The sequence below is a fragment of the Phoenix dactylifera genome, chromosome 7, assembly GCF_051530095.1.
Source record: "Phoenix dactylifera cultivar Ajwa chromosome 7, Ajwa_hap1_PhDact_Kaust_v1.1, whole genome shotgun sequence".
Classification (NCBI taxonomy): Eukaryota; Viridiplantae; Streptophyta; class Magnoliopsida; order Arecales; family Arecaceae; genus Phoenix; species Phoenix dactylifera.
In genome coordinates this window covers 35619007-35643005 of record NC_143196.1, presented here as the reverse complement: position 1 = coordinate 35643005, position 23999 = coordinate 35619007, and the positions used below count along the sequence as shown (strand labels likewise).

At 39.7% G+C, this 23999-nt stretch overlaps 1 protein-coding gene across 9 annotated transcripts; it reads left to right on the top strand.

Annotated features, from left to right (window-relative positions):
• Window positions 1-7131: 7131 nt before the first annotated feature.
• On the top strand, window positions 7132-22970 carry LOC120107243 (serine/threonine protein phosphatase 2A 55 kDa regulatory subunit B beta isoform-like). 9 transcript variants are annotated; one of them, XM_088702020.2, is made up of 16 exons: window positions 7134-7257; window positions 7392-7606; window positions 7845-7929; window positions 8453-8556; window positions 8692-8787; window positions 8900-9019; window positions 9171-9365; window positions 9813-9904; window positions 10123-10241; window positions 12914-13037; window positions 13150-13273; window positions 17711-17779; window positions 19849-19940; window positions 20055-20132; window positions 22609-22682; window positions 22756-22970. In XM_088702020.2, the coding sequence occupies exons 2-16, from the start codon at window positions 7601-7603 to the stop codon at window positions 22893-22895; spliced, it is 1518 nt and encodes a 505-aa protein (XP_088558146.1). In that variant the 5' UTR covers window positions 7134-7257; window positions 7392-7600; the 3' UTR covers window positions 22896-22970. The 9 variants fall into 9 exon arrangements, with proteins under 9 accessions (XP_088558145.2, XP_088558142.1, XP_088558146.1 ...); XM_088702021.2 differs by having other exon boundaries at window positions 17711-17816; window positions 19743-19940; XM_088702019.2 differs by having other exon boundaries at window positions 7132-7257; window positions 17711-17816; window positions 19743-20132.
• The last annotated feature ends 1029 nt before the right edge of the window (window positions 22971-23999 follow it).

The following is a 23999-nucleotide window of genomic DNA, read 5'->3' as shown; positions in this document are numbered from 1 at the left end:
GCCACGCCATGACATATCAATCAGGAACCATATCCTGCTACAACTGTCAACGCCTCACCATTCCCAAGAATGTACTGCACTGCGCGCCACAAGCAAGCTCTGGCTACGCGCCATCTCCTCCCATGATGGCAACGGGCCATCCACGGCAACTCATTACTTCACAGCCCACGTCCAATCGTGACGGTAACCCATTAATTCGCCCAGTCACATCACAAGTAACCCTGCCACTCTTCCTATAAAAAGGGAGGCTTCTTCCTCCAAAAGGGAGCTTCGGACTTCGAAATACAGTCCATCTCCTTCTCCAAAATTAAGCCCCCCTCTGACTTAAGCATCGGAGGGCCGGCGCCGGAAACCCCGGCCACCGGCATTTTTGCAGGTCTTCCGGAGGACGCCGCCCGCCGACGGACCACCGCCATCTGCCGTTCCAGCACCGGAGCTCCTCCTCCTCAGCCGACGGCCACCCTCGGGTCCAAATTCCAGCAACAGTTGGCACTAGAGGAAGGACATTCGACGACATTCGACGACACTTCGACGACATTCGACGCCATTCGACGACACTTCGACGACATTCGACGCCATTCGACGACACTTCGACGCCATTCGACGACACTTCAACGCCATTCGACAACATTCGACGACATTCGACGATATTCGACAACATTCGACGACACTTCGACGCCATTCGACGACATTCAATGTCATTCGACGCCTCCTACGACAACACGCCCCGATCTGAGTGGGGGCACCCTTCTGAGTTGACCGCACGCCAAAGAAGGCCGCTGAGTCGACCTGAAGCACTTCAACTCTAACTGCATGAAAGGTACATCCTGCTTGGCACGCACATCTCCTTATATATTTGGCTATATTACAGGATGATCGACGATTGGACTACTTCCTTCGCCCGAGCCAAAAAGCGGCTCGAACTCGGAAGTCGGGGGGTAGTGTTGGGAAAAAAATAGACCACCCCACAAATACAATTAAAGCACCCAAATCTAACAGCAAGCCTGAGCTCATCATGCAGGTCGAGCCGAGCTCAGAAGGCCGAGCCGAGCTCATCATGCGAGCCGAGCTCATCATGCAGGCCGAGCCGAGCTCAGAAGGCCGAGCCGAGCTCATCATGCAGGCCGAGTTCAGAAGGCCGAGCCGAGCTCATCATGCAAGCCGAGCTCATCATGCAGGCCGAGCTCATCATGCAGGCCGAGCAGAGCTCATCATGCAGGCCGAGCTCAGAAGGCCGAGCCGAGCTCATCATGCAGGCCGAGCCGAGCTCATCATGCAGGCCGAGCTCAGAAGGCTGCCGAGCTCAGAAGGCCGAGCTCAGAAGGCTGCCGAGCACAGAAGGCCGAGCACAGCAGGCCAATACCAGAAGGCTGCCGAGCTCAGAAGGTCGAGCTTAGAAGGCTGAGCATAGAAGGCTGAGCTCAGAAGGCCGAGCACAGCAGGCCGAGACCAGAAGGCTGCCGAGCTCATGCAGACCGAGACCAGAAGGCTGCCGAGTTCAGAAGGCTACCGAGCACAGAAGGCCGAGCACAGCAGGCCGAGACCAGAAGGCTGCCGAGCTTAGAAGGCCGAGCTCAAAAGACTGCCGAGCACAAAAGGCCGAGCACAGCAAGCCGAGACCAGAAGGCTGCCGAGCTCAAAAGGCCGAGCACAGAAGGCCGAGCTGACCTCAGAAGGCCGACCTCGTCGTCTATATGCTGCGGCCATGCCCTGCAGTAGCCTCACCGCACCATGCTTTACTTGCCGGCCACGTCATGACATATCAATCAGGAACCATATCCTGCTACGACTGTTAACGCCTCATCATTCTCAAGAATGTACTGCACTGCGCGCCACAAGCAAGCTCTGGCTACGCGCCATCTCCTCCCATGATGGAAACGGGCCATCCACGGCAACTCATTACTTCACACGCCCACGTCCAATCGTGACGGTAACCCATTATTTCGCTCAGTCACATCACAGGTAACCCTGCCACTCTTCCTATAAAAAAGGAGGCTTCTTCCTCCAAAAGGGGGCTTCGGACTTCGAAATACAGTCCCTCTCCTTCTCCAAAATTAAGCCCCCCTCTGACTTAAGCATCGGAGGGCCGGCGCCGGAAACCCCGGCCACCGGCATTTTTGCAGGTCTCCCGGAGGACGCCGCCCGCCGACGGACCACCGCCACCTGCCGTTCCAGCACCGGAGCTCCTTCTCCTCAGCCGACGGCCGCCCCCGGGTCCAAATTCCAGCAACACCTTTCATCGACATGGTGTTTAATTCCATCGCCAGTAGCGGCGTAGTGCCGGCTCTACATCAAATATTCTAATTATATGGGTTTCGAGGTGAGGGAGAAATTGTGCCACTATTCTAAAGACAGCCAATGAAATGATTGCAGCACGGTATGTGTGCTCGAGAGATCAGGCGAGAGCGCAGCTAATTAATGAGTAAGCGGAGTGCTCATAGAGTACTGCAAGGAGGGCAGGAAAGGATGTCCGAGAACATAACCATGAGCTTGATTCAGAGAATGGATATTTATTTCGCTCTCTCTACGGAAAACCGCGCGCCCAGCAAGAAAAGGATCAACATGGCCGCAGGCGTGGCACACAGAGACATGGTTACCGCCTCTGCCAGACAATCTGCCAAACAAGATATGGTGGTGGAGAATACCGAAATCTAGCGGATAGAGGGCAGCGGAGGTTCTTGCATACGTTGCTTGCGCATATGCCTTCGAAAACCATGCCTTTTTCCATGCAGTGGAATTTGACGCGAAGCAACGCGTGGAGATCATGGGCTGATGCCGAGTCTAAGATGGCATAATACTCATTTTGGTGACGTGTTGCCTTTGATACAACTTATCTGGCAGATGGACACGAGGTGCCGCTTGCTCCTTTTGTGGGAGTTCGCCACCAGCCTAGATGTGCATTGCTGCTAGATGAATGTACCGTACGTGCCATTCGTGTGGTTTTTTGTTTTTTTGTTTTTTTTTTGTTTTTTTTTTTTGGGGGGGGGGGGGCGCTAAAAACGGCATTTCATATAGCTCAAACGTGAGTACAGCCTGTTGTCAGATCAAACGAAAGTAAAAGATACAGAGAAATAGGTAAAACTGCCAATGACATCCAGATGAGCTCTCCGGAGTGGCGAGCTACAAATGAGGCGACCCAGTCTGCTGCTCTGTTCGTTTCTCGAAACACATAAGCTGTCTGGAAGAAGGTAAACTCCCTGGTCTGTCGACGTATCTCACCAATCAATAGGGGGTCATCCCCATATGTATCCACACCACAGATCCAGTCAACCACCGAGGAGAAATCCTCCTCAAGACACACCCTATCGGCTCCAAGAACACGCCTTGCATAGGAGATACCCTTCCAGGTTGCTCGTAACTCCGCCCCGACAACGGTCGAACCTGGGGTGCGCCGGCCCCCAGCTGCAATCAGCCTGCCAAGATGGTCTTTGATCACAAACCCCACACCTCCCAAGTCTCCATCCACCGACATACCACCATCGAAATTCACTTTGAAATGACCGGAGGACGGGGGTACCTAAGAAAGAAGGGCAAACCTGGGCGCTATCAAAGCAGTATGGGTATCCCAGATGTCCCTAGTCATTCCAAGGAAAATCAGTGTGGTCACTATGGGAACCTCCATAGCATGGATCAAAGCTCTCTCCACCACTGTTCTCGGGGATGACCTCCTACCCTCAAACAAATGGGCATTCCTGTCCAACCAAATGTGATAGGCCAAGTATGCTCTCATAATCCCCCCCTCGACGGTGCTTGGGCTCCGCATAGAGTCCCTAATCTGATGTAGTAGATCCTCTGCTGACTCCCACCCCGGTGGAGGAGAAACAAGCAACCACCTCCACACCTGCACCACCCTAGGGCATCATAAAAAAACATGGCTGATGGTTTCCTCAGTATCCAGACACAACTCGCAGCTCGAGGTAACCTGCACACCTTGTCTGGCTAATACACTCCTGTAGGTAAGCAACCCCAGGTCACCTTCCATATGAAAAGTGCCACACGAGGGTAAATCCTCAGCCTCCAAATCCATCTCCCATCAATCTGCCGAGTGCGCTCTCTCCTAATCAATGTCTAAACATCACTGGCTCGCATCCTCGATCGCCCTGTCGGCACCCAATACTAATCTGTTTGACTCCTCCCCAGCAAGGATAGGTAGGGCAAGTATCCTCTCCGCTAGCTGCTCACCAAAGGCATCCCTAACCAGCCCCTCACTCCACCTCCTTCCTCCAGGCACCAACAAATCACTGACTCGATATCCTGCTAATATGACCGTGACCATGGTCGGCAACCGACTGATTGGTATCTCGATCATCCAACTATCCTCGAGAATATCGATGGACCTCCTATCGCCAATGGCCCACTTGATCGCCGGAAGCACTAATGGAGCTCTGGCGCATATCTCCCTTCATATGGGTGCATGATGACGGCCTGCTCGAACTCCGGTCACTAGGGCACCGTACTTGGTCCTCAACAAGGAGCACAAATAATCAGGCTCCAGCAGAAATCTCGCCGCGTGTCGCGCCGCCAAGGCCTCCCTTCTCGACACCAGTGAAATCACCCCGATCCACCCTGCATGACCGGCTGACATACTACCTCCCATACCAACAAATGGATGCCACCTCTGCCGTTGCGCTTTCCCCAAATGAAGTTTCTAAAGAGCTGCTCAAGTGATCTCAGCGACGCCACTGGAAGGATGGCGTTGGAGAGTAGATAAATCGGGATAGAACTAAGTACCGACCATGCCAACATGATCCTACCCATCATGGAAAGTGTGTGCATCTGCTATTCCTCTAGTCTATGTCTGATGCTGGTCTCGATGGAGGAACAATTCCTGTTGTGGAGGCGCTGACCTGGTAACGGGACCCCAAATATCTCAGTGGTTGTTTAAAACATGGCTTGATGCGATGTCTTCTTAAAAAAAAAAAAGGGGAAACGGAGGAAGCACATGCATGCACTCGTAATGATTGGGCATAGCATGTGCCTTAGAAGTAGTGTGTATACACTCATGCATCACATCACATGCATATAACTTTTAACAAAATAAACATACGTATTCACTTTGATTTTATTCTTGCCTCAAAATGAAGATAAAAAAACTTATCCAAGAAAACATACGCATGCAAATGAAATTGTAGAAGAAGAAAACATTAAATAAGATCATCCTTGGTCTCACATGCACCATGGATTCTCCCTAACGTTGATGGAATAACCACATGGACGGCTGCAATGGCAAGATCTGTCAAATGTTGGCTGATGATTTGCCTGCCTTATTTGGTTCCTTAATAGATCTAAATAAATTTGAATGAAATACATTACATTTTATTTTTATTTAGTTTGATTCAGCCAAATAATTTGTTGAATTTTTTTAAGTAATGTTTGGATATTTGAATAAAACTTTGATCGTGAAAACAAAAATAGTGCTCATTCACTTTCAAGTTTCAAATTTAAAAGCCATCTAGAGAAAAAGATTGAATAGTCTTATCCATTTTTTTAGAAAAGTAAAATTATTAAACATGTGTCACTCAAAGCTATTTTCGTAGTCTTACTTGAAATTGCTTTTGGAGGGCTAAAAGCACTTCTTGGGATGCTAATTTTTTTTCTTAGTTAATTTTCTGGCATTTTGTAAAAATTTCAAAACAACCTTATAAATGCTCCAAAAACTAAAAAAAAATTGCTAGAAAAAGCTTTAATATGGTGCTTTTAAGCAAAAGGTTTACTAAGCCATTTTACGAAGCCGCCCTTTTAGGCAAAAGCTCACATAAAAGACTAAAGTTCGAGTAAGAATAATTTCTCGATTAGATTATAAAAAATAATTATTATAATATAATAAAATTATACAAATATTGTTATATTTATAATAAGCAAAATTTTATTATTTTTTATATTATTTGGATTAAAATATAAAAAGAAATAATTTATAGTTAATAATTTTTTAATAATTAAATAATTGAAAGTACTATATAATTTTTTTATTCTTTTTTGATATTAAAAAATACTTTTCCAGAATAAAGTTCGAGGTAACACCCTAGAATGATGGAAGCATCGTTAACTAATAACCCTTTTGTTATATTGTATGGAACAAAAATCATATGGGGGCGCCCAAAAAAATTAAGGCAAGCTTGCTATTTTGTTATATTTTTTTTCTATTGCCTATCTTAAAGAAGAAACTCAAAAGTCATGGATTTCTCTTACTAATAGAGTCATCAGTCTTGTAATTTTAAAAAGAAACCAACAAAAAAAAAAAAAACTCACATGGCATCCTCTTTCTTCCTTGCCTTCAAAATATATTTTTTACCAATACATACTATATGGCCAAGTAATATATACTAAGCAATTTAGTTATTTAGCAAGCTAATACACATATTTAGATAAATCAATATATAGTTTCTAAAATACAGTATTCACTAGTATAGAACACACAATTAGATAACTTAGTAAATTAATCATTTAGCAATCCAACACATATATCTAAGCAAATTGATACATCGTTTCTAGAATATCATATTCACCAGTACATACTAAATGGCTAGTGATACATACTGTAAGCTTATTTAATACACACTCAGCAATGATCCAAAATACACCTCCAGATAAATCAATACACAGTTTTCAAAATATGTTTTTTACAAGTACACACTGTATGGTCAAGTGATACACACCAAGCAAATTAGGTATTTAGCAAGCTGATATATACCTTTAGATCGATCGAACATAGTTTTCGAAATATGGCTCGTCAGTACTGGTATACAGTTTTCTAGCTTTGTTTAATATAACAAAATATATTCTTATTATTCTTTACATTTCATAGACTTTTAAGTGCAAATATTTTTTTAAAAAAGAGAGTCTTGGAGGAGAAAAAAAAGGACTCGGATGGAGAAAGAAGATCTCATGAATGAGATAGACAGTTTGATAAGGAAGAGGATAGATGAAGGGAGCTTAGGAAGGTTTGACGAGAAAGAAAAAAAATGAGGATGATCTCTTTTGGCATATATAATTTTTTATTTTTTTAAAATAAAAAATTTGATGGATTCCGTTCGTAGGAGGAGTTTTGTTTCTATTTAATTTTTGAGTTTTTTTTTTCTTTAACATAGGTGCTCAGGACTCAGGAGACTTGGCAAAATAGGATAGGGTGGTCACTCCTCGGAAGCGCCATCACTAGTTAGAATAACCTTTTATCAATTAAGAAAAATAGCATTCTCGCCGGTTCTCTGATCACAAGCATCCGTGGTTGGAGCGAGGCCATGGTTTGATGGTCCCCAGGTCGGCAATTGAAATTCTTTTTTTATCCCGAAAACAAGGACGTGGAAAAAATAATACGAGGAAGAGGGAGCGCTGGATAATTATCATTTTTTTTTTCAAATTTCATTTACGAGAGAGATTTTATTTTTTGGCAGAGGAGAGAGAGTTTATTTGGAGGGACTCGAAGAGAGGAAAAAAGAACCAAGGAACCGTTTCCAAATTCCACCCAACTCCACGAGGTAGTTCGATTCCAGAGAGAGAGGTGGGGCGCGGGGGGGAAGGGTTGGGTCGATGAGCTCGTCGGCGGCGTTGGAGTGGAAGTTCTCTCAGGTGTTCGGCGAGCAGTCTCCCGGCGAGAAAGTTGATGATGGTCAGGGTTTCAATTTCCTCTAACTCTCCTTTCAATTCTCTGTATTTCCCTTTTTTCTCCTTTCAATTCTTTGTATTTCCCTTTTTTTATTTTAGGGGAGGGTTGTGGGAGTTGTGGTTAGTTTCTTGGAATCTTGAGGTCCTCGGATTCTTGAAGTTATGTTTCTTTCGTTCTTTCCTTGTTTGCTTCTGATGCATCTTTATCTATCTATGGAAAATTAGTTAATTTTTACTGGCAGGAAGAAGATGATGACGAGGAAAGGAAAAAGGAGTTCCTGGATTTTTTTATGACGCTTTTTATTGCGGAAGTTCACGCTTATTTATGTAAAGATGTTCTCCCCCATTTAGGCGGCAGAACTTGACTGACCGAAGTAGTTGGATTCTTGGATTACGTTGGAAATTAACTCCTTTCTGTAATATGATAAAGTGGGAGATATTTTTTAATTTTAATATGCATGCATGCAATGGGTAAAACTTATTACCTCCAGTAAATTGAAAATAGATGTTGATCATATTTAGGCCTTCCTCATAATCTATCCTCCTCATGGATTTTGCTTTACAATATTTTCCACAAGAACTATGGGAATGTAAAGCTCTTTGCAGTTGAACGTTCATGTTTGGCATCTTGACAACTCTTTTATGTTTATCTAACACTGATCTTTCTATCAGATGACATTTTTAGTGAAATGTATCATATTAAATTGGCAAAAAAGATCTTCACCAGCACGTGCAATGATTCAAAATGCATTGCAGGACTGCTTAGAACATCTTTTCCACTTTTGAGTACGCCATGTCATGTTTATCTATTTACCCTGATATTATGTTCTGATTATGCTGATTGTTTCAGTCGATTTCATATCTGCGGTTGAATTTGAGAGCAGAGGAGACTATCTTGTGGCTGGAGATCATGGGGGTCGCATTATCCTTTTTGAAAGAACAGATGGGACAAATGTAATTTCCTAATCTCTTCATGTTTTTCTTTCATTTATATCTGTGCATAGGCACCCATCCAAAAGCAGCATATGCTATACCTTTGAAATTTCTATATATATATATATAAACTGGATTTTAGGAAACAAATTTCAGCTGCATCCACGGAAAGAGTTGGAGCACATGGACTATCCTGCTACAGTGCATCCTAGATATTTTTACAAGACGGAGTTTCAAAGTCATGAACTCGAGGTATTGTTACTTACAAGTCAATGACCATTCAGTCTGTTTCCCATAATATCATAGTGCATGTCAGTATATACAGTTTGCATACGACACCCTAATGACATTTTACTCTCTGTAGTTTGATTACCTGAAGAGTTTGGAAATTGGGGAGAAGATCAACAAACTGAGATTCTGTGCTACACCCAACAATTCTCTATTTATACTTTCTACAAATGATAGGACAATTAAGCTATGGAAGGTAACAGTGATGCTCCACAGGCAAAACGCATTGTCAAAAGAATACTGTGTGTTGTAAAGTCTGATCTACTCACTTTTCACAGTTAAATCTCAATAAGACGTATATAAAAACTTTATGCAGAAATTTAATTTTTATGTGCTTCGGAAACCAGGTTTCAGAATGTAAGGTGAAGAGAGTCAAGGAAATGGAACTAAGTCCAAATGTTTCCTCAGAAAATGCACTTCTTTCTGGGAAGAGTTTTGTGGCCGGGCTTAATGAATCATCCATCCAGAATGGTTATCATCTTGAATGGATAGATAAAAAGCCTAGGAGTGTTTCTCCAGCACCTGAGGAAAGCCCTAACACGGTATGTTGACATTTATGGAAAATCTGCTGCATATGTATATGGACACTGGTTTTAATAATACCTATAATCAGCTCATGATTTGTCTGCTATCATGATTCCCGGTGTAATTTGAACCCTCCAATCTGTTTATTGAGATAATTCTTAATGGAAAGATGCTTAAATGTGTTTACCTAGTTGGACAAGGAGTTTATTGAGGCAAACTGAGCTCCAGAACCTTCGGAAACAAGCCTTGCATCAGAGTGAACTCACTGATATGCACAGCTACTAGCCATTTTCCTTTATCCATTTTGTAAATTACATTATGGGCAGAAATGAGAGAGATAGATCAGTCATATTGTTATACTATTTATTCATCCATTCATCATAAGCTGAAACAAAAAAGATAGATAAAAGGCATGGATTTTGTTGTCGTGCAGTGTAATCAATGATGATGTCATGTGTGATCAGATATTTAATGTTGGAGAGAGTTCTGTTGCAAGGTGCCGGAGGGTGTACGCACATGCTCATGATTATAATATCAATTCTATATCAAACAATAGGTAAACTTTCATACTTTCCCTTTCTCTGTGATCTGTAACTTTTTTTTTTCAGCTAGAGAATACCATATTCAATATTTATGCGCATATCATTTCTCTTATGGTTCAAGAGTAATCAACCCATTTGATGTCTTAGACAGACTGCATAGATATTTACCTCTGTAGGATCTTATACTATATTTGCAGATAATACCTGATTTGAGTTCATAATGCATGTGCAGTGATGGTGAGACATTCATATCTGCTGATGACTTCAGAATAAACTTATGGAACATGGAAGTTAGTAATCGATGCTTTAACATTGTTGACCTGAAGCCACTGGACATGGAGGATCTCATAGGTGATTTATAATGACCTTAAAGCTTATAAGAGTGTGTGCTTTCGTCTTTTAATTCCTATATTTATTTTTAATGCAACTTTCTTATCTTTATATGTTTTAAGTGGCGGAAGTGAAGGCTGGATAACTCTTGGGTTTAAATTAAACGATAATGTCTAGAATCTGCAAATTTCTGAATGTTATTCCTGCATGAGCCATTTCCTGTTTGATAGAGGCAGTGGTTAGGGATGTCAAAAGGTGGGGTGTGGTTGCATTTTCTTTCTATAACAATTGTTCTATAAGGAGACATAGTCAGATCACATGATCCAGTTGAAGGAGCAGATGAAAACCAGGTCACATAGTTCTGTTGTTGCCCTTAAAAAGGATCCTAGGTGGTTGTATGAGAGTTTATAATCAAAGATAGGCGAAGTAATATTTTACCAATTTGATTAGTCAAATTTATTGGTGATGTCTGATAATGTATTTCATTCCCATATTTTCTGCTGTTTTATTGGATGGTGATATTTGGTGCTCTTGGGAAAGTAAGTTTTGGAACTTCTTGATTCCAGAAGTTCTAAACACTTGTTTTTTGGACATTTTTAATGTTGATTTTAACTTCTCATTTAATCTAATAAGTATGCATATTTCTAGCAGAAATCAGCTTTTAAGTGAAGCATATTTTTAGCCCCTTTTTTTGTGATTGTGATTTTAACTGGACTTTTATGATGTTGAATCATTATTAAAATTAAATCATCGCTCATCAATAGTTTAGTGCCTTAATGAGTGATGAGTTTGTTGAGGTCATCTTCCTTGCAGCAATCATTTGCTAACATCTTCTGTTGTGGCAATTAATTGCAGGGTTTCTTGTCATATTGCTTTTTTCTGTCATGTTAGGAAATCTGGGGAGAGATCTAAATTTGACACTAAGTCTACATCTTTATAATTCCACTTAAGTCTCTGGATGATAGGGTAGCAAGCCTTCGAAAGTCAAAACATTCTCATATTGTAAGTTTGCTATTAAACAATAAAAGCTAGGTATTAATGCCATTCTTTTTTTTTTTGTTCTTCTGTTTGATTATTCTCATTTTCTGAGGGAAAAAGAAGTCTTGGACTCATGAATAGATTGCTTTTTTCTGAAGGTAGGTTTTGCAACCCTAGTTCCTTTTGCTCTAGCCTTGCCACTGAGGTGGTAGCTCAGTGGAACTGGGCCTTACTTCCAATCCCGTGGTTCCGAGTTCAAAACGCGCGGGCGTCGATTAAATTATGGAGATCGGATGCTCCCTGCTCGGACACGTGGTTGGGAGGGCTTATTGGTCTTCTGGTAGCCTTGGTGGTGTCGGATGTGACGTACTCACACGGGGTTCGAATCGGAGCCCAGAGGGGTAACCGAGCCAGACCACGGGTGGGAAGGGTATGAGTAAAACCGGCCGGGGTGCCCAACACGGTCATTTCTGCCCACATCGAACATTCTCCTGGCGGAGTGGGGGCCCAGTGGGGGCTGCTACGCGGGGGTGGGCTTGTCCCTTCCTCCCCCCTTCCCCTTTTTTTACCACCAAGAAAAAAGGGGGCTGATCCATGAAAGGGACATGGCATTGGAAATAGCAACTTGCCTGGTCTTAATGTTACCATGGAATGAAGGGATATTGGCTCAAGATCAGGGTTTAGTTGTGGAGTGAGCCCCAAGGAATTTAGACAACCTCAGCTGGAAGAAGGTCATGATACTGATAAAATCAACTAGTTGGGAATTAGAGGCCAGAGAGAGAGAGAGAGAGAGAGAGATCCATTGTTCAAGTCAACCAAACTATCATAGTTGTAGTGGAACGTCAATAATGGATTGTCTAAAGAAGGAAGGAATGGTCAAACTTAATGATCTGCTCGTGCATGTTTGACTTGCCAATACCTAATGCAAGATCGAGGTTATTTGGAGAAAAGTCCTTCGCTTTACACATCGTAGACCTGATGATTATCCAAGGAAACTGCTTTGCTTTGTCGGTAAGAGAGTTCCTGTCCAGATCTCAAGAATATGATACTTTTTTGCCATTTGTTGGGGGAAGCGCCGGGTTTTTTTTTTTTGTTGGGTTGGGGGGGGGGGAGGTGGAGACTGACCAAGGCTTGGAGAAGGTCTCATTTTCTACAGCATAATTTTGACAGACTCATCTAGTCATCTCCTTGTATAGTAACCTTACTATTCCATTTTCTGCTCATGCAGTCATGACTTCATCATTTTTTCCCCTTTTTTGAGGGGAAGGTGGGCCTATGCCTTAACTTGTTGCTAATAAGAAAGAAATAATACAGGAAGTGCTACTACCCTAATGGATAGTAAGTAAAAGATCCCACGCAATTACAATGCTAAAGGAGAAGAGAGCTTTACTCCTCATTCTCTCACAACTTGCAGCATTATGACTCCCACACATAATCTCCCAATCAGAAATCTGGTAGATAATCTTCTGAAGTGTGCTTCATAATTGCATGCCTTCTTTCAGAAAAATTTGATGGTTCCCTTCTTTCCAAAGACTCCAGCAAACTGCAAGTATTAGCCGATCCCATCCTTCTCTAATCTCTTTCTTCTCATAGCAGACTAACGCAAATTAGTACTCATTTTTGTTCATCAGAGCACATTTCTTATTTTAAATCTCTATCTCTGAAGCCTGGCCTTACTAACTGTCTTGTGATGAACAAATTACATATTCAACCAGAGGTCATAACATCTGCCGAGTTTCATCCAGATTACTGTAATCTCTTAGCTTACAGCAGTTCAAGAGGTTTTATCCGATTGGTTGACATGCGTCAATCGGCACTATGTGACCAGAATGCAAAAATGTGAGTCTTTCGCGCCTATACATCATATATTTTGACAGTGTTCCAATCATTTTTGTGTTGCAGGTGGTATCTATTTCATGCTAAGTTTGCTAACTTGAAATTGCTACTTCAGATTACTAGATCATGAAGCTCGTGGATCTAGATCCTTCTTCACCGAGATAATTGCTTCAATTTCTGATATAAAGTTTGCAAAAGATGGAAGACATATTTTAAGTCGGGACTACATGAATCTAAAGGTTCTCTAGCCTTTCATTCTTGGTCATGAGAACAATGTCTAGTATCCTAAATAATTTGTCTATTTAATTTAGAACATGCATCTCTAATGAGCCATCTAGCATGTTATTATGCCATGTGCCTAGCCCAACTTGTGTACATGTGACTGCCTCTACCATTATGGGGCTTTTTGGTCATCCAACGACTAAAAGGGGGATGCCCTAGTATGAACAAAGAAATAATGAACTTATTAAATTTATGAAGTTCATTTTTTGGGGTCATATTATATTTTTAGTTTATTTTTCATCATCTTATGTTTTATGTAGTGGGTGCTAATTTTGTAAGGGTTTGTTATCATTTTGGGAGCTTGCACATGTGTTAATCACTTATATATACATCAGCCCACTTCCTTTCGATACAATCCACTTTGTAATTTGAGCCATAAGATTTCCCACCATAATTTATCATAAGCCAATGTCCTTTCATCTTTCTAGATTCATCCTTTTATTTTCCTAGACACTTCATGATAGCTCTTTGCATTTCCATATACTACTATAAATTTGTGTCTGTGTGCAATCTTGTATGTGCTAGAGTTTAGGGCATGTTTGGTTGGAGGGAGTTGGGCTCTGGAATGGGAATGAGTGACTCCCATTCTAGCCGTTTGGTTAGGGAGAGTCTCATTTCCATTTCAATTTTGGGGGGCATGAGAATGCCCCAATTACCCAAAACCCAATCTCGCCTTTCTCCTAATATTCAAATTCCATTCCGATTTTGATTTTGATTCCAGTTACAAATCAAACACGTCGGAGAATATAGCCATTCTGATTTTCATTCCAATCCATTTTAATTCTGATTTCAATTCCAATTTCGGTCACAAACCAAACACACCCTTAGTATAAGAACCTCTTGTATATATTTGTCTTGTGAATCTTGTCACTTAGATTTTTTTTGTTCCAAAATATATTAATGAAACATTAAGAAGCTTTTCTCTTTGCCCCCAAATTTGTAATTATTCTTTTTCTACTTTCGATTGGAGTTGGGCTAGTGGACTTTGTGTTCGCTATTTGAGGAGGGGACTTTCGAGCTTTTTGGTGATCGTCCTTTTTCACGGAAGCTCATCTAACAATTTAACTCTTTTCTTTTCTTTTTTTGTCCTTTCTTCTTTTCAATCTTATTTCTTCTTCTTCTTTCCTTTTTTATACTAGTTATGTACTTTTTTTGAGGCAGAATTATGTTTTTCGCTGCTAGATCTGCATTCTAGAGGTTGATCTACAAGAGAGATATTCTATACCTGAATTCTTGAAACCTTACATTATTTAGATTATGCCATGACCACTGATTGTAATGAGTCCAAGGTTCGCCGAACCAGTACCAGAGGTTGGACCAGTCGACGACTGGTTCGATACGGTATGAGTCTGTACTGTGCCATTCTAGGACATATTGAGAACAGGGAGAGGGAGGGAGGGGGGAGAAAAGAAGAGAGGAAGAGAGGAGGAGGAAGGGGTGGGTCGAGGGTTAAACCCTAAACCTAACCCTAGCGGAGCGAGAGAGGGAGAGGGAGGGAGGAGGGAGGAAGGGGGAGAGCCGAGGGAAACCATAATTCTAACCCTAGCGGAGAGTGAGAGAAAGAGGGGGGGTTATAATTGTACTGGTGGGTTGGGGGGGGGGGGGGTTGGCCTTTCTCCGAGCTCTCAAAATGAATCGTTTTGGTTCCTCCTCAGTTTGGTGCATCTCAAACCAGGCTGTTTGGGGTAGTACAGCCAAACATGATAATGACCATTGCTGTCCAAAGTAAACATTTTGGTTGGATGATTAATGGGATAGTGTACTGTATAGGCAGATTGATGGATGGACTTGGATGGCAAAGATCCATCCTGATTGATTGAAATCATAGTATAACATGAATTATTGTAATATGTAGGACTCTCATCTCGAGATATGTTTTATTTGTAATAGCACTATGTTCTCGTCATCCAAAATTCTCAAAATACTGAAATTGAGTATCCCTAAGAGAATTGAGTGCTTGTCTTCCATTGTGGCGATGATGCACATGTCTTAATCTTAAATGATGCTTAGTTACACAAATTGTTAAAAGTGAAAGTTCTACAGCATTTTTGGAGGACAATAGGAAATCAATTATTGTTTTTAAGTTTGTTCAATATCATAACTAAGATTCAAGGGAGTTTCAAGCAAATAATTCAAAGCATACAAGGAATAAAGTGCTTCACATGCAGATACATGATTAATAATGAAAAAAAAGAATATCAAACAAACTGTTTTTAAAAAATGAAACAAACGAGAAATAGTATGTATTCAATTTATTCTACTATATAATGTCAACTCCTGCGATATGTCTGTGTGTGGGGCTTGTTTGGCCGTCCATATTTTCCAATAGTTCTTTTTCCCCTCTTGTGCATTTTCTCTCCCCCTAGCCCCAATTTTACTCTCCAACCAAAAGATCAAAGATTCAAGCCCCTCTTCTAGCATTTATTTATTTATATTAAAATTAAAAAAATAAAGATTCGAGTCATTTTAGCATTTTTTTTAATTTATTATATATAATTAAAAAATAAAATTATGCGTGCATGTCACATTCTAGTACAGAAATAATTGCAAGAAAAAGCTAATAGAGAAAATGACATTTATTATAAGAAAATACAAGAAAGATAATTATATGGCTCGAAAATATGAATAAGGACTAAGAAAAGGGCTTACATGATAGCTTAAGTATGCGATTGATCATACCGAACATCAATAGAAAAAAATATAAATGCAAAAGAAAAATAGGAATCCTCTTTTCGACTCTAACTCTCCACTTCAGTCCTTGCTTTTCTTTTTGTTACTTTAATACTAGTTGTTTCAGCTTCAGCCATGCGGATTTTCAATATTTCTTTTTATTTCTCATCAAACGAATGACATCTTCTTCTATTCATATTTTTTTTGGCTTGCATGATATATAAAATTCTTAAAAATTTCTTGTAATTCCTATCAATTTCTATGTATCCGCTTTCCTTGTATGTATTTGTTGTAATCTAAATACTAAACATTAGTTTTAATTCACTCCATTTTTTTTAATCAAAAGAATCACATTATTTATTAACTGTGTAGTTGCTCCTATATGCTTTGAAATTTTTTCTTGAGACTCTCTTGCTTCTTTACATAATATTAGATAATCTTGTTCAAGATATGCAATGTTTACAAAGACCAACTCTGTAACAACCATGCATGAAAATCTAGCCAAGGCTCAATCGTGGAAACTTATGTAGGAAGTTGTAACAACTTGCATGCAGACATGCCCAGGGTCTGCTATACTGACTTGTACTATCCTGCACCGATAAGGTACTAGTACTCGAGGTTCAGTTTAGTATATGAGTCGAACTGTCGAACCGAATCGTATATGTTCGAATCAAGAGGAATCACCACTTACTGGTACCAATCCATACCACCCGGTCCTACGTGGTACCATGGTTGGGAGAGAAAAAAAGTTGGGAGTTTGTCTTAATACAGGGGTATATAATACCATGCTGACCATATAACACTAAGTCGGTAACGTACCGATGCGGTTCCAAGTCCAGATTGTATACCTTGGACATGACACTATCATGTAATATGATTCTTGTTTGTTCGAAATCTATTATTAAGCTTTCTGTTTTGCACCTCCTTGAGTCAAATTAACCTTAGTAGAAGCCTTTTCTATGGTCATTACCCTTCTCTCGTACTACTTCTGGAATTAATTTTTATGACACATGCTACCAATAATAACTAGAACTCTATGAATAACTTGAACTATGCATTTCATTTCTTGATGACCAAGAAGACACCACAAACACATGAGAATTAGTTTCAAGGTTCATGGCTATTTAAATGACATTAAGTTTTCATAGAACGCCATTAGGATATGAGCTTTTAGAATAACTATCCGCCCTCCACCCGACCCACCTACCACCCTTTTTTTTCTTTGTCCCAGCAACATATTAACATTATTTTACATGATAATTTCTCACCAAAAATCCCATGCACTATGGATTTCATTTGTTTCCTTTTGAAATTATTCTAACTTTGATATCTTGTGCTTTGTATATGCTTTTTACATTAGTTTGGTCTTACCCCCAACCCAATTTTTTTTTTACACATGCATGCCAAGATGTGTGTTATTACCGCTGATATCTTGCTTTAATTTGGTGGTTTAATATAATTGCTAGTGGAGGGCAGGCCTTGGCGCAATAGCAAGGTTGCTTCATTGTGACCTAGATGTTATTGGTTCCAAATATGGAAACAGCCTCTTTGCACACGGGGGTAGACTGCGTACATTTTACCCTCCTTAGATCCTGCAGTGGCGGGAGCCTTATACACTTGGATGCTCTTTTTATTATAATTGTTAGTGCATAAATATATGTCATCAATGAAATTGTAAACTAAAATGTTCCTATTAACTTGGTTATCTTTTCTACTATATGCAGTTGTGGGACTTGCACATGGAAAGCTCTCCTATTGCAATTTTTAAGATAAATGAGTATCTTCGCCCCAAGGCACTTCAATTTCTTCTTCGCGGCTTGTATGGTCAAGGTGCCCTACCTTTTGAAAAATATGTCTGTTTGTTTGTGTATGTACCTGCATGCATGCTCGTGCATGCTTGCTCATGCATGTGTTTATAAGCTAGCATGCACGCATGTGTATTTGTGTATAAGGACATGACCTTGATTGCAATCTATTGTAAATTTTTCATTACTGATGCAAGATGTGCCACCTTGGTGAGAGTTTGTAAGTTGTTGTTTAGATGTTGATGCGGATACTTGATCATTTTGTGAAGGAATTCGGTGCTTAAACTCTCTCTGTGTTAACTCTTTATTTGATTTTCAATGAATGGCTTGCTTCTTATAGAAAAAGTATCATTTAGAGTAAAACATGGTGACTTAAATTTGATTGCTTTCTCCTGTTTAATTAAGAAACATTTCGCAAGTAGGAGAAGGAATATATCATTCTCTTGGATCAATTCCTTCATATTACATATATCAACCTTTTTGCATTTGAGATCAAAAATATTATTTATGTTTGATATTAGAGCAAACACAGAAAGGATGACAGACACCAAGGTGAATGAGAAGCAAGGTCGCTACAAAAGTACCTTTCTTAGGGGATCCTTATGATGAAAGGCATCCTTCACATGAAGCTATTGTGAAACCACTGCCTAATGACAATTTTTGGCTACACCACACTTACCTTCACAACCAGAACGAACTGTGATTTATTATCAACGTTGTGTTTCTGTTGAAGTTGCGAGTCAGTAATCAAGTTGTAACATGCAATCTAACCATCTGAATTGAATTTTTATCTTGTAAATCCACTTTCTAGAAAATGTGGGTCTTTCATATGAGAAGAGGAACTAGATCCTGAATTTGCATGAGTGCAGATGCATGAGCTTCATAGCCATAGTGTTTTGCCACTAACACCAGAAACGTCTTGTATTTGTTGTATATTGGGGTTGGTTGGATTCAAGGGAATACTGAAATCTCAAGAGAATGCTTTAATGGCAGTGAACTAAGAACTGCAAATTTACCTTGTGATATGTGGCAATGCATGTAGGTTCGTGATGTTTAGAGATCCAGGCTATCAAGTTGGATCATTAGCTACTGGTAGATGGACATGCACATAGTACATGCATGGACACGATCAACCTAGTGCTTGAAAAGGACTTGAGTAGTGGGAGGCCAAATGAGAGTGAGACTATGAAGACAGCTTGAGGAGAGCAACTTAATTTAGTAAATGTCATATTTTTACACAGCTGGACATTTAATTATTTTTTTAACTATTGTTATGTGGAAGTGTCCCCTTACTGTATATTGTACTGTTAGGAGTTGTGGACACTTTGGGACACTTGACCTCTTTGAGAAACCTGAGACCTGCATTCACTGCAGCTGATGTCTAAAGAATTTAAAATATCTTAGCTCGTTCTAAATCTGTTTAGTTCGTTTTGTAGCTCCTGTAGCTAAGATCTGTCTTCACCCTCATCCAAATTTTACTGTCTCTAGAATACCATCAGATGATGCTGATCCCGGTCCTGATAACTCGTAAAAAAAATCTAGTATCCCTTTTGGGCTACACAGAGCTCAGAGGGTTGTTTTGGTATGTACCTCTGAAAATGCCTGCTTCTGATCATCTTGTTATTTCTGAACTAGGAAACATCCCATTCATAGACAATGAGCACTTTTCTTGGAAGACATGTTCTTGTTGCTCTTAATTATGCTCTCCATTTCCAGAGATCAAAAAACTGGCATTTGTAGTTAGTTTGTCGCATTTAGTGCTTACGAGGATCTGGAGAATCCACAGTGGTAATTGAGCAGGCACAAACTTGTTGCGGCAGTTTTACTTTTCTGAGGAAGAGAGGATATATCATGCATTCGTTGCACTTTGATTAGCTAAAGTCCATAGGTTTCCTCTGTGAAGTATCTTCTTTTTCTTATGTGCCCCTGGGCTTCCATTGTCATTACTCAGGTAATAGAAGCTTGGGTTATCTAGTCCAGTTGCTCTTTGTGGTTTCAGTGCCCTGCTCAAGCAGAAACGTGCTTGTGATTGACAATGTACTTTATGGCTTCTCCAGCTATCTGTGTTATATAATCATGATGCTATTTTCGACAAGTTTGAGTGCTGCATTAGCAGGGATGGACATCACTTCGCAAGTGGATCTTACAGGTTTCTCTTTGAATATAAATACAATCATAATGGCAGCATCATCCTATTTTTGGTTGCATTTTGCCTTGATTGTTGCACTCATGTTTTTCTCTTCCACTTTTATATTGATATCAGCAATATTTTCAAAGTTTTCTCTCATGATGGTGGGCAAGATGATGGAATTACATTGGAAGCTAGCAGAAACCCAAACAGGTGCGTTAAATCAGGCTATGATTTATGAAAATATCAAGAACTGATGGAAATTGGAAATCTGCTGTTTAAAATGTTATAGTGTAATTATGATTTTCAGTCATGCCCAATAACCACTCTGACATGCCCATGGACTTAAGATTTTTATCATATTTTCTTATAAAAATCTTAAGTATAGTAAAATTATTAAACTTGAAGAGTTAGCTAAGAAGAACTTGGGAACTGGGACGTATTCCATGATCATACCTCTTGGTCTAGCAATAAGAGATTATGGATCCAAATCTTAGATAATGCATCCCCAAATACTAGAACTTGTTAAATTATAGTACAAGTTGGTCTTCTTTACTATGTCCGTTTAATACTAATAAAAAGATATATAAAAAAACAAAGAGTAGAAAAAAATGAAGAGTAAGCAATGCCAAAGAAAGGAGAAGAGGAGTGACCCTCTCTTCAAGTGGAAAAGTTTGATATAACTCATCAGCCATACTATGAAACTTTAGGAGAGGGTAATTGAGCACATAGGTGTGATTCAATTTGGTTTCATGCTAGGAAGATCGACTATGGATGCTATTTTTCTCATTCAGAGGTTAATGGAGAAATACAGAGAAAAGAGACAAGATCTTCATATATTTTTTTATTTGATTTAGAGAGCATATGATAGAGTCCAAGAGAAGTCTTGTGGTGGGTTTTAGAGAAGAAATGAATTTTCTTAGTTATATTGATGTGATTAAAGACATGTACAATGGAACAATTATTAGTGTAAGAACTATCGAACGTAGTACTTGTCAGTTTCCAATCACAATAGATTTACACCAAGGATCTACTCTAAATCCCCTTTTTTTTGCACTAGTTATAGATGAGCTTATTAGGCATATTTAGAACGGTATTCTTTAATGCATGCTATTGCGGATAATATAAGTTTTAGTAGATGGAACTATGATTGGAGTTAATTATAAGTTGGAATTATGAAGGAGTGCATTAGAATGTAAAGATTTCGGTTAAGTAGGACCAAGATAGAATACATGAAATATAGTATTAGTGAAAATTGAGGATCATGAAGTTCCTAAGAGTGATTATTTTCAAGATTTAGGATCAATTATCCATAAGGACTGGGAGATTGAAGAGGATATTATCCATAGGATTAAAATAGGATGATTCAAATGGAGAAGTGCAACTAGGATATACTGTAAGCATAGGATACTTGGCAAGTTGGAAAAGTTTTATAGGACAACTATACAATTAGTTGGAAAAGTTTTACGGTATAGAATGTTGGACAGTTAAAAAATAATATGTGCATAGAATGTGTGTGGCCAAAATGAGAATGTTGAGATGGATGTATGGTAATAAAAAAAAAGATAGAGCAAGAAATGAAGTCATTCATAAAAAGATAGAGATAGTTCCAATTGAGGACAAGTTGAGAGGACTTAGATGGTTTGGACATGTACAACATTGGCTAGGAGATGCACCAATAAGGAGTGATTTCATATATGTAGAGTAAAAGAGAGGTAGAGTTAAAACGAAAATCATATGGGATAAAATAGTATGGAATGACGGAAAGTATGGCCCTAAATAGAGCTGAATAGAGGAAAAAGGATTCATGTAGCCGACCTGAACTTGTTTGGGATTAAGGCTTAGTTGAGTTGACTAGAGTTGTAATTATGATATACACTTGCACATGTTCCCCACATTGTTTGCTAAACAGACTTCTTTGCAAATTGATGGTTAGTATTATTTGAAGATGAATGTCAATGCAATGCGAGGGACCATCCAAGATCAAACCTAAAACCTATCTCCAGTGCATGGATGAAGGAAAGGAGTACCACTGAACCAAAGTCCTGTTGGCCTTTTATACCTAGTGTTGTTACTACTCTTTGTCATGTCTTCCTCCATGTTTGGTAAAAGACAACTGAAACTCACAATTTGCACATGCATTCTAATTTTTCAACAGGCATCCGAGGTAAATGCAGATGCATGCAGATTAATAAATTGTCCATCTAAACTAAATATTTGAAGGAACTAGAGTGGTTAGTATGCTTTCTGTCATTTACCTACCTTGATTGTTAAACAGCAACTAGATGGAAAAAAGGGCACTAATTTGCAAGTAGCATATGTATCTTTCTAATCAGAAAAAGTTATGGAGCACCTTCCCAAATGGTACCAAAATGATGAAGCAATTTTCCAGCAACAAATTCATTACTCTTCACTTGTATTGCTAAGTAGGTTATGCTCTCACTTTGTATTGTGAGATTTTTAATCTCAAATATCAATCCTGCTAGGTAGTGCAATATTGTGTGTGGGCATGTAGAAATTGATACACAAGGATCATCGGTGTTGGTCCACTTGCATATATTCGAAACTGTCAAAAAGGGCATGAGCCACCTTATCTATCAGATACATTGATATGGTTTAGCTAATGTGAGATGGTGTGCAGAACCATAAAAAAGTTGACTTACTAACAGTAACATTCACATCATATCAGGGTATCACATTGTCGAACTGCCACAAGAACTGCAGGATTGCTAGGCAGCTTTGCCTGTGGACTCAACCGAAGAGGTTTTAGATACTCTACTAATATTTTCCATTTCCTTGGGCTGCTTTGAATAACTTTTTTTAACTGCCATGACAGGACATGACAATACAGGTTCTGATGCTAGTGATGAGATCCCTTGCAACTTGAAATCCAAACTGATCCATTTGGCCTGGCATCCTACAACAAGCTTAATTGCCTGTGCTACTAAATGTAGCTTATACATGTACTATGCATAGATCATTTCATTTATTTATTTACTTAATGTATGCTGTGACAGTTGGGGGCAAAAAAGCAAAGAGATTCAATGTCTAGTTATATCCAACTCTGCCAGCCACCCCACTAACACTCTAACAGTGGCATGGCCAAGGGAAGGCAAAGGCAAAAAAAGAGAGGAAAAAGATAAGAAGGATGAGAAAAAAGAATAAGAAAATGCCGCTATGAAGATAAGCAGTTATTTGGAATGAACCTGCTACAATAATTAGATATTATGGTTTCAAGGCGCATATTTTTTAATCCCATCAAGGAGCGGAAGTTATTTCGGAGAAGGGAGAAGGTTTGCTGTATTGGTGGATACTACGCATACCAATATTAAACCGATACTTGGTGCTATTAAACCGATACTCGGTGCTGAAGGTGTATTTAGTGTAGGCACATTGAACTTAGCCTCATACCGGGTATATAGACATTGTTTTAACATACTATCAGTACAAGGTTAGGTTCGGTATCGAGATTGCAAACTTCATTTTAGAGTTGGAGTACTATCAGGTTCATGAATTAATCTACATTATTAAGAGTTAGGAAGACTGAGATGTTAAGATGTGTTGCGGTTCATTATGAACAAAAAAACAGGAAACAGAATTATTTCCAGTTTTATGTCCTCTAGGTGGTCAATTGCTGGAACTGTTGCATGAACTGTTTGATGAGATAACATTGTGTTGTGGCATCATGAGTCTATGCTCGTGCATGTGTTGAATTCCTCAAAGTTTTATGCTCTTGGTTTAAAGGTAATGATGTACCAGTCTGTCCTAATTGAGTCTTTCAGGTTTTTCCCCTTGAGATTCGTCTGCTCTAAAGGAATTCTCATGTCATTCCCGCTGCGTCACCTTCATGCAAAAACCAGGTTTTACTAAGTGGAACTTGTTTGGAGTCTGGTTAATCACATTGTTGGTTGTTCTGATATCAGGGTGCTATTGAGAAGAACCTTAATTATATTAGAGTTACCCATTCTAGATAAAAAGCTTGGTGGTAAAAGGGTATCGTTGGGAGGGGTTCTCTTGCTTTTTCTTATGATTTTCCAACAAATTCTTGTGAAAAATCTTGTGGTATATCCAACATAGAGA

What these genes read in the sequence shown, in the direction of transcription:
- LOC120107243 (XM_088702016.2), top strand. An exon ending in GGAAGTTCACGCTTATTTAT is followed by an intron (nt 7,930 to 8,452) that starts GTAAAGATGTTC and finishes TGATTGTTTCAG; the next exon opens with TCGATTTCATATCTGCGGTT. An exon ending in ATGAGTATCTTCGCCCCAAG is followed by an intron (nt 17,780 to 19,848) that starts GCACTTCAATTT and finishes TGGCTTCTCCAG; the next exon opens with CTATCTGTGTTATATAATCA.